We start from the raw sequence: 15,941 nt of genomic DNA on the forward strand, positions 1-15,941 counted from the left end.
GGCTTTAGGACACTATGTGTGGAGTTGCAAAGCTATTTTGCTGACTCACACTGGCTGCCAGAGCAGGTGGGTCTCATTAGCTATTCTCAGAAGTATAAGAGAGAGGGATAAGATGCCATGAAAGGAAACATTGTAGGGATAAATTGCTCAGGTAGAACTTGGGTTAACATTGAGGTCTGTAAGTACAGATATGCTTCAGGACTTTCTTACATAGGGTAAAAAAACAAGAGCAAACCCAAGGAAAGGGTAAATTTGGAAAATTAACCCATTGTATTATGGCCTCCTTTTTACAGGAGGCCTGATCTGTATAAAGCACTCCCCTCATGTCTGCAAATTCAAGCCAGGAGTTCTACAAGGACAGGTGCTCTCCTGCTGTTTCTGGTGCTTTTTGTTTCTGGACAGTCTTTTGTCATTTCTGATTGCAAATCAGTCCTAAGCCATGAACCATAGAGGAGTATAAAACTAGAAGTCAGCCAAACTTTCAGATCTCTATAAAGGTTCCATTTGAGTTGTAAGTAGTGATGTGTGGCATTTCTTAATACGTGTGAGCTGGTATCATCCCTAGCACTCTGTGTTCATTGTGTGAGTAGAAACCTTCACAATTTCTTCCTGATGAGCACAGGTGCATGTGGCACATGTCTCACACTCTTATCCATCTATGGGTTGCTTTAGGGCATGTGTAACATTTTCAGCAGAAAATTGTGTAAAAACAGTTAGTAAATCAGAGGATCAGTAGAGCAACATGATGCAAAATAATGAGCTAGTGGGGCATGTGGTGAAGCAGAGCCAAGCCTGGGGATGGTCTTGATGGCCTGTTTCCTTGGCCAATCGAAACTAGACACGTTGCTCTGGAATGTGTATGTTAATGTCCACACAACACTTGGCAGCTGTTTACACAGATAAGTGGTAGGTCTGATTATGGCTTCTGCATAGGGAGCCATGTGGAAAGTCCCACTCAGCCAGAACAAACCCCATCCAAGCCAAGTTTTTTCAGTGGCACACACATAGGAGAATATGCAGGGACCATTCCCTCTCTTTTATGTCTCCAGGATCAGGAAGGAGAAAGGAGCATGCCCAGCGTACATAGTGTGCTTCTTGGGGTTTATGCTGGAGGTGTGCTCCACCTAGGGCCCCTCCAGCAGGCATTCTGCCTCCCTCCCACTCTTAGGCCTTGTCTATACTACAGGGGAAATTCGATTTAATCTACGCAATTTGAGTTATGTAAATAGTTTAACTCAAATCGATGTAGCTTAGATATACTTACCGCGGGGTCCACACTAAGCGATGTTGCTCTCCTGTCGACTCCCGCTACTCTTCTTGATCCGGTGGAAGACAGGAGTCAACAGGAGAGCAATCTGCAGTCGATTTAGCAAGTCTTCACTTGACCCGCTAAATCGACCGCCGATGCACCAGTTGCTACTCGTAGATCCCCCAGTAAGTGTAGGCAAGCCCTTAGTGCTGGCCATTTCTGAATGGGATTGAGACTTGTCGTGAGTGAGCTTCCATGAGTGTTGCCCATGCTGTACCTGTTTTAATATCATGGCTCACGACCGTGGACCTTTCCTGATCACTGAATTCATCTTAATGAGAAGTTTTAAGGAGGAATAATGCTCATCTATTGAATGTTGGTTATGGATAACATTTTAATGATATGGACAGGCCTCCAAAGGGATCTGCCATCACTAGATCACACCCATGATCACAGGAGGAGACTGGGGACCCTGCAGCCAAAGCTGCTTCCAGCCCTTTTAGCTCTTCCATGCTGTTCCTCTTCGATCCCACCAACCGCTGAGCCTGCCCTGCCATCTGAGGTAGAATCAGCATCAGACATTGGGGAGGCAGAGGAGCCTGCCAGCACAAGCAGAGCAGAACAGCATGTTGCCAGTGAGAAATGTCAGCTTTTATTGCTACTTTCTTCCATGTCGACCGACTGTGAGCAAACCTTCCAAAGAGCAATAAAAAATTTTCCGATGTTGTTGCCCCACTAATAACATTTTCCAAGAGGGTAGTGAGTCCATCTTTAACCTCTGACTGCTGGCAGGTAGGTTTTGGTAACATTTCCAAAGGTCGCTGATTTAGTGGTCTGATTTACAAACAGGTTTGACACCATTTATGCTCTGAAAGTTACTGACATGTCCGAATTGTCTAAATCCCTGCTATTTATTGGCTTATCCCTAAACCCACTAATTTAGCTGAATTGTTTTTCCTAGCCATGTGCCATGTAAAATAGGTTTGGGTGGAGAGCAGTCAGATATTTAGTTTAGTCACTTCTTGCTATTACACCTTCCCATCCACCACCCAAAATGCATTTCAGAGAGGAAAGATAGCCCAGTGGGCTATAACTCTGGGAGACTGGGGTTCAAGTCCCTGCTATATCACTGAATTCCTTAGGCAAGTCACTTAATCTATTTGTGTCTCATTTTCCTATCTATGCAATGGAGATAATAGCACTGTCATACCTAATGGGGAGTTCTGAGGATAAATACAGTAAATACTGTGAAGTGCTCAGATACTTTGGTGTTGGGGATACCTTTAGACACAGAAGTTGTCAGACACTACTACCCCTAACTTGAATGCACCTGAAAACAGGCAGGTACATATCATGACACTACTAATAGTCCCATAGTCCTGAAGACTTAAATATCTCTCTCTCTTACAGAAAGGAATATATTATTATTAATAATAATAATAATAATTTATTATTGATATTTCTTATTATTAATGTTTATTTAATTATTATATTTTAATTTATTTTCAGTAACTCGGTATTAATTAATGGAATTCAGCCTGCAGCGCACAAAGTCCTCTGTAGGTGAAGTGGCATGTTTAGAGTTCAGGACGATAGTTGTTTTTAAACAAAAGCAGAGTGTTTCTTTTCTTTGAGCTATCACCAACCTGGGCTGTAGGTGTTCGTGATAACAGAGGGAAATGCAATAAGACTCCTGGCAAGCAAGCACATACTATTACTGTATTTTATTGAACACATACGTCTTGCTTTAGACACATCTATCTATCTCGATCTAGTGCTAGATAGATAAATGTGTCTAAAACAAGACCTGTTTTCATAGGGGACTTGTTATATAGCTATAAAAACATTAGATATATTGGTTTTGGTGTATTTCTTAAGGACTTCCTCATATAGAGGCTGTGGGGACTAGTGGGTTGAGCATTGCGTCAGCCTGGGAGTTCTAGAATCACAGAAGTTAAAGGTAGAAAAAGTTTATGAGGTCATCTAGTCCACCTGCCTGCCTAGGTAGTATTCCATGTTGGAGATTTAACTAATATTTCTTCCAATCTTGTTTTAAATATACCAAGCAATGGAGTTTCCCTTGGGAGATTATTACCCAGCCTAATAGATCTCACTGTTGGGAAGATTTTCCTGACACTCTTGTTAAATTTTCCCTTTCTTGATTTCATCTGAATACTAGTAGCACCCCTCCTCTGTGCTAAATAATTCCTTACTTGCTCAGTGCTTTCACCTTCTGGATTATTAACATGAACATGTCCCACCTCTACTGGAATTTATCCAAGCTTGACATCCTCGGTCTTTCCTCATAAGTCAGTTCCTTATTTCTGTTGTTCCTTTCTGAACTCCTCCAGTTTGTCAGTAACTTTTGAGCAATGAGATGCCCAAAACTGAACACAGTTGCAATGGAGCCAACCAGTACTTCCTTGTTCTTTGTGGTGATGCTTCTACAATAAGCTTCAGTCAGGTACAAAGTGGGGTACCTTATATTAGGCACAAACAATGAGTTTATTCCATATTCACAATGAGGAGACTTTCATTCATTAGTACTTCAGGGGGCATGTCTGAGATTTCTGTATACTGTGCCAGCAGGAGACTGCTGTAGGTGATTGCTGTGGAATGGGTGAGTTTCTTTCAAAATGAGATTTCCTAATTTGAGAATTTATATAAGAACCTAAGACTTGCTATGAAGGATCCCAACATTAATCCAGCACATCCTGAATCTTGCCTCCAACAGTGGCCAATACCTATTGCTTCAGCTGGTAAAAAATCGCCATAATGTGCTTGGCCAGCTGAACAGTGCAGTACATAGGGGAGAGTTGGTTCCTGACCTCTTTGAACAATATTCTTACACCCTTTAGCATATGATCTTATTAAAGTTTGCATGTCTGCTGTACATATTGTCATTGGTCTAAAATCCATTCAGTATTTTTTTTAGATGAGAATAGACAATGTAAATAATTAGCAACTTTCTTCAAAAGCTCAGACTGTGGAGGACTTTTACTCAAACACTTGAAAACATTTTTGCAGAGTGCAGACACTTAATTCTGTCTGTATCACATTATCAGAAAGGGTAAGAGAATTGCTACCAGGCCCATAATGAATAAGGAAAGGCTAGCTTCAAATTGCCACACTCTCCAAATAAGGGTTGAAGGAAAGGGCATTTGGAGGAAGAAAGGGCAAGATATTCTGCCAGATTTTTATCTGTAGCATCACTCTAAATTCAGGTCTCTCTGTTTCTGTTTTACCACACAGTATGATTTCATGGAGCGTTTGGATGGGAAAGAGAAATGGAGTGTGGTGGAGTCCCCCCGGGAACGTCGAAGTATCCAGACCCTGGTTCAGAATGAAGCTGTGTTTGTTCAATACTTGGATGTGGGTTTGTGGCACCTGGCATTTTACAATGATGGCAAGGACAAAGAAGTGGTCTCTTTCAATACAGTTATCTTAGGTATGTATGCCTGCATGCTGAGGATTTTTCCCTCTCTTTGCTTATCTTTATAAAGTGTGGAGGCCTTCTATCAGCTCTCTCTTTTTGTGCATATTTTGCTTTAATCCAGTAATATTTGATGTATGTTGAGTGTAGGTAGGAAAAGAGGGAAATCTTTCTAGGGGTGAGTTGTGGATGCTTTTGTGTTGCTTATATTGAAGGCCGAAATCTGTGATCCTGTTAATATTTAGCTGTCTTTGAACAAGAAAACGAATGAACTCAGAGGCTTTACAATGGCCATAATATCTTATAACTACAGATATTAATAATAGTGGTGTATGACTGTTCCTGCAAAGCTGCATTCTAATTGGCTGTTTGGAGATTTTCAGTGTTGTCACACCCAACTGTCAGCAGTTCATAGCTGAGACTTCATCATTGAAACACTCACCAAAACTTTACATGGGACTTAGGTGGTGTCACGGTTACAAGATAAGCTGTGCTTTAAATCCCTGTTAGTCCCCCTTGAAGACACCCCCACAGGTGATGGTTTTACTACCTTCCCCCCTCTCTGGGTGCAACCATACCACCTTTTGACGGGATTGGTGGGCACCCTCTGTTTACCAGCCACGCTAACCTGACAGACCCAACTAGGTTTGGCACCTATAAGCCCTTTTCCTGTCAGGGCTGTGACAAGTGAAATGATTAAAGTGGTTGAAAAACAGCTACTAAAAAACGTTGCACCCAAAGTTATATAACACGCAGAGCAAAGGGTAAAGCCAGTAAAGGCCTATGCAAGATTTGGGCAAACTTTTTGGCCCGAGGGCCACATCGGGGTTGCAAAACTATGTGGAGGGCCAGGTAGGGAAGGCTGTGCCTCCCCAAACTGACTGGCCCCCACCCCCTCTCAATTCCCCACCCCTCAGAATCCCCGACCCATCCAATCCCCCCTCCTCCTTGTACCCTGACCACCCCCTCCTGGGACCCCCGCCCCTCCGGGACCCCACCCCCTATCCAACCCCGCCTTCTCCAAGTCCCCTGACTGCCCCGACCCCTGTCCACAGGCCCCCTGGGACTCCCACCCGCCTATCCAACCACCTCCTGCTCCCTGACTGCCCCCCACCCCAAACCCTCGACCCATCCAATCCCCCCTGCTCCCTGTCCCCTGACTGCCCTTACCCTTATCCACACCCACACCCCTAAGAGGCCCCATGGACTCAGGACTCCCATGCCTATCCAGCCCCCACTGCTCCCCATTCCCTATGGATAGTAATTCCATGCTCTAATGAGAATATAACAGGAGAGATCTATTATCGACCACCTGACCAGGACAATGATAGCGATGATGAAATGCTAAGGGAGATTAGAGAGGCTATCAAAATAAAAAACTCAATAATAGTGAGGGATTTCAGTTATCCCCACATTGACTGGGTACATGTCACCTCAGGACAAAATGCAGAGACAAAATTTCTCGATACTTTAAATGACTGCTTCCTGGAGCAGCTGGTACAGGAACCCACAACAGGAGAGGCAACTCTCGGTCTAGTCCTGAGTGGAGTGCAGGATCTGGTCCAAGAGGTAACTATAACAGGACCGCCTGGAAATAGTGACAATAATATAATAACATTTCACATTCCTGTGGTGGGAAGAACACCTCAACAGCCCAGCACTGTGGTGTTTAATTTCAGAAAAGGGAACTATGCAAAAATGAGGAGGTTAGTTAAACATATTAAAAGGTACAGTGACTAGAATGAAGTCACTGCAAGCTGCATGGACACTTTTTTCAAAGACAAACCATAATAGAGGCGCAACTTAAATGTATACCCCAAATTAAAAAACACAGTAAAAGAACTAAAAAAGAGCCACTGTGGCTTAACAACTATGTACAAGAAGCAGTGAGAGATAAAAAGGCATCTTTTAAAAAGTGGAAGTCAGATCCTAGTGAGGTAAATAGAAAGGAGCATAAACACTGCCAAATTAAATGTAAAAATGTAATAAGAAAAGCCAAAAAGGAGTTTGAAGAACAGCTAGCCAAAAACTCAGAAGGTAATAACAAAATGGTTTTTAAGTACTTCAGAAGCAGGAAGCCTGCTAAACAACCACTGGGGTTCCTGGACAATCGAGATACAAAAGGAGCACTTAAAGACGATAAAGTCATCACAGAGAAACTAAATGAATTCTTTGCTTCAGTCTTCACAGCTGAGGATATTAGGGAGATTCCCAAACCTGAGCCATCTTTTGTAGGTGACAAATCTGAGGAATTGTCACAGATTGACGTGTCACTAGAGGAGGTTTTGGAATTAATTGAGAAACTTAACAGTAACAAGTCACCGGGACCAGATGGCATTCACCCAAGAGTTCTGAAAGAACTCAAATGTGAAATTGCGGAACTATTAACTATGGTTTGTAACCTGTCGTTTTAAATCAGCTACTGTACCCAGTGACTGGAAGATAGCTAATGTAACACCAATGTTTAAGAAGGGCTCTAGAGGTGATCCTGGCAATTACAGACCGGTAAGTCTAATGTCAGTACCGGGCAAATTAGTTGAAACAATAGTAAAGAATAAAATTGTCAGACACATAGAAGAACATAAATTGTTGCACAAAAGTCAACATAGTTTCTGTAAAGGGAGATCGTGTCTTACTAATCTATTAGAGTTCTTTGAGGGGGTCAACAAACATATGGACAAGGGGGATCCAGTGGCCATAGTGTACTTAGATTTCCAGAAAGCCTTTGACAAGGTTCCTCACCAAAGGCTCTTACGTAAATTAAGTTGTCATGGGATAAGAGGGAAGATCCTTTCATGGATTGAAAACTGGTTAAAAGACCTGGAACAAAGGATAGGAATAAAATGGTAAATTTTCAGAATGGAGAGGGGGTAACTAGTGGTGTTCCCCAAGGGTCAGTCCTATTCAGCTTACTCATAAATGACCTGGAGAAAGGGGTAAACAGTGAGGTGGCAAAGTTTGCAGATGATACTAAACTGCTCAAGATAGTTAAGACCAAAGCATACTGTGAAGAACTTCAAAAAGATCTCACAAAACTAAGTGATTGGGCAACAAATGAAATTTCATGTGGATAAATGTAAAGTAATGCACATTGGAAAAAATAACCCCAACTATACATACAATATGATGAGGGCTAATTTAGCTACAACTAATCAGGAGAAAGATCTTGGAATCATCGTGGATAGTTCTCTGAAGACGTCCACACAGTTTGCAGCGGCAGTCAAAAAAGCAAATGGGATGTTAGGAATCATTAAAAAAGGGACAGAGAATAAGACGGAGAATATCTTATTGCCCTTATATAAATCCATGGTCCGCCCACATCTTGAATACTGCGTACAGATGTGGTCCCCTCATCTCAAAAAATATATACTGGCATTAGAAAACGGCCAGAAAAGGGCAACTAAAATGATTAGGGGTTTGGAATGGATCCCATATGAGGAGAGATTAAAGAGGCTAGGACTTTTCAGCTTGGAAAAGAGGAAACTAAGGTGGGATATGATAGAGGTATATAAAATCATGAGTGATGTGGAGAAAGTCAATAAGGAAAAGTTATTTACTTGTTCCCATAATATAAGAACTAGGGGCTACCAAATGAAATTAATGGGTAGCAGGTTTAAAACAAATAAAAGGAAGTTCTTCTTCACTTCCTGAAGTCAGCCTGTGGAACTCCTTGCTTGAGGAGGTTGTGAAGGCTAGGACTATAACAGGGTTTTAAAGAGAAATGGATAAATTCATGGAGGTTAACTCCATTAATGGCTATTTGCCAGGATGAGTAAGGAATGGTGTCCCTAGCCTCTGTTTTCAGAGGGTGGAGATGGATGGCAGAGAGAGATCACTTGATTATTACCTGTTAGGTTCACTCCCTCTGGGGTACCTGGCATTGGCCACTGTCGGTAGACAGGTACTGGGCTGGATGGTCCTTTGGTCTGACCCAGTATGGCCATTCTTATGTTCCCTGACCACCCCGCCCAGAATCTCTGCCCCATCCAACCTCCCACTGCTCCCTGTCCCCGACTGCCCCCCAGGACCCTCTGCCCCTTATCCAACCGCCTGCCCCTGCTCCCCAACCCCTTACCATGCCGGAGCCAGCCACGCCGCCGCGCTGCCCGGCAAGAGCAGCAGGTCAGAGTGCTGGCGATGCAGTGAGCTGAGGCTGCGGGGGAGGGGAAACAGCAGGGGAGGGGCCGGGGGCTAGCTTCCCCGGCCGGGAGCTCAGGGGCCGGACAGAATGTGGCCCGCAGGCCATAGTTTGCCCACCTCTGGCCAGTACGCATATCGCCCTTAATCTAAACCTTAACCTTTCCTTGCAAATTTTGGTAAATTCCATTCAGCCTGGTTACTTCCATCTCTGGGGAGGGGGAAAGAGCCTGCTTGCTGCAATTTCTATGTCCTCAGCGTGTGTCTGTCAGAGACTCCCCCTCATGGCCATTGCTGAAAGCCCACTTACCCACCTTCCTGCCTAGCCTAACATCTTCCAGATGTTCATAACCTCTTTACTCATAGGACTAGGCCTTCACAAAGAAAACTGATTGGAGCCAGGCAGGGACATTCCCCAATTAATAGCTTCCCACATTTTTTCCTTAAAGAGCCTCATCTTTGTCATTGTTTCATTTCTGTTTGTGTCACCCATAATAGCCTCCTTTGATTTAACTCCTCAAAGTCCAGCAAGGTAATATCAAGCAGGTAAACTATTATTTTTATAAATATATGATATTTATAAAAAATAATGCTCATAACTCCCTCTTTCTGCCTACTGATCACTAACACCCCAAAAGAAAGAGGAGGTGAAAGTATGTTGGCCAACTGTCCTCTCACCACCCCCACCACAAATATCTGAGAGTGGACCGTCCCCTAAAGACATGAGGATGGAAGGCAGAGGGCCACTACCCTTTGCCCTGAGAATAAAATTATGATGAAAGCTTGATGCTTTATGAAGAGGTACACTCAAGGGCAGAGGGGATTCCATCTTAGTCAGGCAACTGAAAACCAAAACCAGGCCAAAGTCCCAAGTCTTTATCAAAAGATGTGTTGAAGTTGGTTGAAGTGCTAGGGGAACCTTGCTGAGTGTCACTGTCACAGCAACAACTGAAACCACAAGTGAGTTTCCCCTATTTAGTGAAAGATTTTCATAGCCTACGAGTTGCTCATTTCCTCTCTGCTGATTAAGGAATTAAGAAGCAGTGTTGCTGGCCTTTGTGAGTAGTCCAATTTGTGAGTCTCGTGCAGGTCCTATTCAGCTAGGAGGAGGGGGATCACGATCCACAACCTAAAGGGAGACATTATAAAATGGTGAAAAATAGGGAAGACATTTTCATTGCTTGAAGGATCAATGCTAAAAAGACAGCTGCACTATGGGCCTGATCCTCCTCTCAGGTATCATCCTGGTATAGTACACTGAAAACACTGGTATAATCCACCAAATTTACTCAAGTGAGTCCTGATTAACACTGGTGTGAAAGGATAGTCCAGCCTTGAATCTTTAGTCTTAGGAGCAGTTATTTCTGGTAAGCTGCAATGTGAGATATGAATAATGATTTTCCCTTCATAATCCACAAATGATTTTATAAGTGTCTGTGTGTTTGCACATGCATGCACACACCCACAAACAGACAGATAGTCCACGCATATATCGAGAGAGTTTTCTGCAACTCCAAATGGCATGTGAACTTTCTTGTACAGGTCCCTTACTGGTTTGGTATACTCCCCTGACCCATCTTGCAAACACTACTCCTTGAGATGTGATAAACTGCTTGTCTTAATGTTGCCAGGTCTGGACTACATCTTAGAAGAAGGTCAAAGGTAATAGGTCTAATAGTCATGTAGATATCTTGATAGAGCAATTATATTAATCGGACTGAAATGCAGAGAAAAGTACAGTATTTTATCCAGTTCAGAGGTTCTTCCACATATATCTATTATCAGAACTTTCACTAACAAGAGGCACTGGGAGAACTGAAAACCTCTTTGATATGAAACATGAGAGAGAATGTCAGGGAAGATGTCAGCCACAGACCACACTAAATATATGGACACAGGGAAAGTACTTTCATGCGCTGTGTAGCAAAAGAAACAAATCTTTCCATAGTCAGGTGTCCTCTTCAGAAGACAACAAAATGGCATTTTTTTAAGAGTCACACATTTTGGCTTTTGTTTTCACCACTACCAAGAATACTATCCAGTGGCCTAGCTGATGGTTATTGGTTGAGTTTTATTTCACTTTATGGTCTGTTCAATGTATCTGAATTCTTTACTGTGCTTCAGATTTGTTTTCTATTCAGAATCCTGAAGTGTGACATTAGCCTAGAAAGGAAATGTACATTCACAGAGTCATGTGAATTCTGACTCCCAAAGATTCAATGTAGGTGTGACCTTGAGCGGGTTACTAGATCTCCCAGTATCTCAATTTCCCTATCTGTGAAATGAGGTTGATACTTACCTAAGTCAGGTGAAAACATTATAACTTCACGTACAATGATAGCACATAGAATCCAAACATATTTAGCAGATCAAGACTTTTAGAATGACATCTCACTAGGCATTCACACAATATATCATAATTATATGACAGTGGCGAATATGGGGGTGCCTTGGTGTCACAGTAAATATTTAGCATTTTTTAAAAAGTGGCCTGTCATTATCAAGTTGAATGCAAAACTTGCACTGGATATACATACAACACTAGCTTTCTTTCTGCAGCCAAGAACAGGAACAACTAATGTGTCTCTGATGTCTGTCTTTCAGATTCAGTGCAGGATTGTCCACGTAATTGTCATGGGAATGGCGAGTGTGTATCTGGAGTCTGTCACTGTTTTCCAGGATTCCATGGTGCTGATTGTGCTAAAGGTACCATTTACCCTATGTTAATTATTATTCTACAATTTGTGTTAGGCTTTGACATAGGAGTGGATCTCCAGAACAGGTTAGTTACATGGATTCTATTAAGATCCAAGAAGTGGATTTTATATATATATAAAGGTGTGTGTATACATATATACACACATACGCACACACAAACACACACACACCATTTTATCTTCCATCTGATGGAATTAAAGCAGTTGGTCAAGTGAAAATAATGCTGCATTGCTGATGAGCTTGGATAAGCGTAGTTAGTTTCTGTGCCAAGATACGTAGGAAAGAAGAATTTAATAAAAGGAAATAGCTTCATTTCCAGTAAAATCAGCTGAATTACCATGAGTGCTTTCTGATAATCATTAATTTACCTGTAATAGACAACTGATGATCTTCTTTATTTGTACATTTTATATATTCTTTCTAGGCTAAGCATGTTTCTAATTCATAAAGGGTTTTTTTTAATCTTGTAATCTTTTTAAACTGTAATACTTACAGGACTTTCAGAGAATGAGAATGAGAGATTTATATTCAGGGAAGTATAAAAATAACCCTACCCTAGACACTTATTTCAGTGAATTAACACTATGAGATCCAGTGTCACAATTTCCAAAGCTAACCACAAATGTAAAGCACATCCATGTGTGGATGATATCGGGGTGTTGTGTAATAAATGCTTCTAGCCAAGTTGGGGTAGGTATTTTTGAGGGGTAGTGTTTCTGATAACAATATTAAACTACAAAAAATAAAGTTCAAATCATGTTCAGGGTCTCACAGACACACAAAAGCCAGAAAACTGAGAGTCAAGGAAGATACTCTTGGCTTAGCCTAGCTACTGCAATACAGCAATATTGTATATAATCAACTGCTCTGTGGAGATCCCTTTAATTCGTGGGCATGGTGGTGTAATTTTAAAACAGGCTTCACCCTCAATTTCCTGGTTCGTGTGGGATTATGTCACACTTTCAGTACTCGCAAAAAGAAAAGGAGTACTTGTGGCACCTTAGAGACTAACAAATTTATTTGAGCATAAGCTTTCGTGAGCTACAGCATCCGATGAAGTGAGCTGTAGCTCACGAAAGCTTATGCTCAAATAAATTTGTTAGTCTCTAAGGTGCCACAAGTACTCCTTTTCTTTTTGCAAATACAGACTAACACGGCTGCTACTCTGAAAACTTTCAGTACTGTCTGTTTGGGATTGTTTTCTTTGGAGTGAGGGTTCGTTAATGTTCAAAGGGGGAAATATGCATGTTGGATACTATTTCAGATTCAGTGGTGACCCTTAAAAATATCCCCATTTTGCCTTAAATAAATTAATAAGTATACTTCAGTACTAGCCTTGTCACTTATACATACTGTAGGGAATACCAAGGCGACATTATTATCTGAGACATTAAGATAACTGGCAAGTTTTACAAAGGAGACCGCTGTATATATTCAAAGCATACGGCTTTACTGTGTGTGCTGTAAATGCATATTGACACTGATGCACATTTATTTGTTGTTGTTCTGTGAAAAAGTGTGTGTAGTAACTTCATGCTTGACTGCCACTCTTTAGACACCACAATCTTGGCCACTAAACATTTTATATGCCTTCTGCGTTATGCAGCAATAATTCTATATGTACTAAGCCACTTTTGGTGTAGGGGTATTACAAAATCTGCTTTAATACTGTACTTCAGATTTATGGCAGAAAACACTGTTCAGGCTCCATCAGACTAACCGTCATATTCTAGGACATTTGTCAAACAGTTATATCTCAATAAGTCAACTAGCACCACTCAATCAACACATAAGGCCTCTCCCAATCTTTCTTGCTCTTGTCTTCCATGTGTTGTGTCTTTCCCCTTTCAAAAGCACAAGTATAGTAGTAAGTTCCATGAATTCTGGGAAGCCCTTAATTTCTTTCCCATTTATTAAACACCATGGACTATGTTTTTAGGTGCCTGTAAAAGAGCAAAATGTGTATGCATGCAAACTTCACATGTACATGTGCAGATAGATTCACATACAGTTACTGGTCTGGAACAGACCAACAACTGTAGGGCTGTGCACATGTGTGCATGATAAATATCTCACCCACTGAATATGCCTTTTAATATCTCCATTCATTTTGTGTGGATTTTTCTTTCTACTCCAGTGGATACTGTATGTGAGAGCCATTTGAGAGGGCAGAATTTCAAATTAGGATTCTATGTATAGCTAAGCTTAAAATAATAACATGATATACTGAAATATATCAGTTTTAATGAAGGTAGCCTTTAGCTATTAGTTCAGTTTGTAGATAATATATTTTCAAACTGATTTTAATTTCTGAATTCCAAAACACCATACAGTTCACTTTCTCCAGTTGTCCATAGAAATCTCTAGAGTATTGGCCAATGTAGCTGAAGTATGAATTAGGGGGTTCCTTGAACAGCTGTTAGAGCTTGATTCATGCAATAATATAACAGTGTAACAGCTTCATATAGGGTGAAACTCACCTCTGTTACAGAGGGTCAATGCAAAGCCCGTCGCAACATCTAACCCCACTTAAGGGGTTTCCAAGCGGAGGGAGTGCCTGCACACCCTGTATGTGCCATGGGAAGGGTCATCACGCCATCCCATAGTTTGTGGTGGAAGGCCACAATGGGATGGGCTTGGGGAGGGACCACAGATCCTACATTGTGTGTATCCAGTGTCCCCAGTACTACATGTGACTGCCATGCAAGAACTGCAGCTACTCGCAGAAGCCATAGGCTGGAATATTAGCCTAGCCCTGGATTTGAGTGAAAGGTGGCTTCTACCTCCCCAGTACTCAGGCTTCATGTGAGTGGATTGGATTTCACCCATAGTGGAGAAAGCTAATACCATTACGGATCCAATCCTGACATTTATACTCAATCCTCAGTACTCAGGCAAAATTCCCTTTAAAATCAATGGGAGTTTAACCTGACTAAGTCAGGTTAAACTCCCATTGATTTTAAAGGGAATTTCTCATTTTACATTTTAATCTCAAGTGACTGAAGCATCACAGAAATGTAAAAGTTTTTAACTCCCAGGATAATTCAGTGCGTGTGTGTCTGTCTTCAAAATATGTGTTTGCTTTAAACCTGTGCAGAAGTGGCCATAAACTGAACTGTATTGCTGGTAACTTCATAAGTGGTAATATGTCCTTAAGTATTAGCCATAAAATTGCCCAATGACAGAGAGACAAAATAGTGTCAAGGAGGAATTCGGGGAATATGCACTTTGTAGAGACATGATTATGTTAGTTTGACACTGTGTTACATTTATTTTGTGTGTTCCGTTGTTTTTTTCCATACTTTCCATGATGCCTCTTGGGAGGTATTAAATGCATCTTCTTCCTCACCTTGACAGACTCTAATGCTTTTTCTTGTTCCTGTTCTAACACTGATTTAGGTGCTTTCAATTGGCCAATGTCCCTTGCTAAGTCAATAAGCAGGTATGATTCCTACTGCGCTGCTTTTTGAGATTTGCAGTACAGTATTTGTTTCTGAAAAAACCAACTGATCTAGCATCTTCGGAGTGTATCAAACTTACTACAATTTGTTTTACTCTTATAATGTTTTGAAGGGCATGCAAATTCTCTCCCCTCAGGAAAAAAAAAAAACGTTTATCCAAAGCCATCATCATACTGTTTTGCAAATGTGCTGGTATTCATACCTTTTTGAATTGTACCTTCTAAGGTGAACTTAGAGCTTGCATTATGAAATTGTTCAGCTAAACTCAAAAGGTAAAATTCTGCCCAGACTTATACCAAATGCAACATCACACAGGGTTCAGATACCATAATGATGAGCATGGTATAAACATCTACATAAATGAAAGGATGCAAAATTTGCTCTGAACTGTTTGAGAGCTGATGACTGGCATTCTTGATTTGTGAAGAAAAGTTAATAGTCAACTAGTGATAGCTCCTGATGGTGGCCATTAAGCTGGTATTTAGCAGATGAATTTCATTAATTATGCAATATAATAACCAACTTGTTTGGATTAATTTCTTGATCTAAAATGCTTTTTTTTTAAACCAGCAATGTGTAGCATGTTCCATCAGTTGCTTCTCCTGTCTGGCTGTAATAGATCTCAGTTATTTATTCTCAGCTTTTTCCTATTCTTCTTGTTTGGCTTTTTCATTATTTTATTTTCATTCTGTTTGTTTTTGGCTCGCTGGCAAAGGATGGTGCCATTTTAATAAGTATAAATACAAGGGTAGGTTTTTGTAAATTATTTTTTTCATTTTGAGCTCTTCCTTTTTTATGTTTAAAATAATTATTAAACACGTACAAAATATTTCTTTTCTTTATTTTGAAAGCATTTGGTATTTCTAATGGTTGCCTTTAATAAGATGGAAGCTCTTATCATTATCACTCCTTCTATATTACATGTGTGCTTTTGACCTGCTGT

General features: G+C 41.0%; 1 protein-coding gene across 3 annotated transcripts in view; it reads left to right on the forward strand.

Moving 5' to 3' along the window:
* Positions 1-15,941, forward strand: part of TENM2 (teneurin transmembrane protein 2) — an 832,723-nt gene that overhangs the window by 677,054 nt on the left and 139,728 nt on the right. For all 3 annotated transcript variants that reach the window (XM_043521038.1, XM_037906816.2, XM_043521040.1), the window contains 2 exons: positions 4,502-4,697; positions 11,424-11,525. In XM_043521038.1, the coding sequence (XP_043376973.1) occupies positions 4,502-4,697; positions 11,424-11,525 (298 nt within the window). The remainder of the gene's footprint in view (positions 1-4,501; positions 4,698-11,423; positions 11,526-15,941) is intronic.

This window comes from Chelonia mydas, chromosome 8, assembly GCF_015237465.2.
Source record: "Chelonia mydas isolate rCheMyd1 chromosome 8, rCheMyd1.pri.v2, whole genome shotgun sequence".
In the NCBI taxonomy this organism is placed as follows: Eukaryota; Metazoa; Chordata; order Testudines; family Cheloniidae; genus Chelonia; species Chelonia mydas.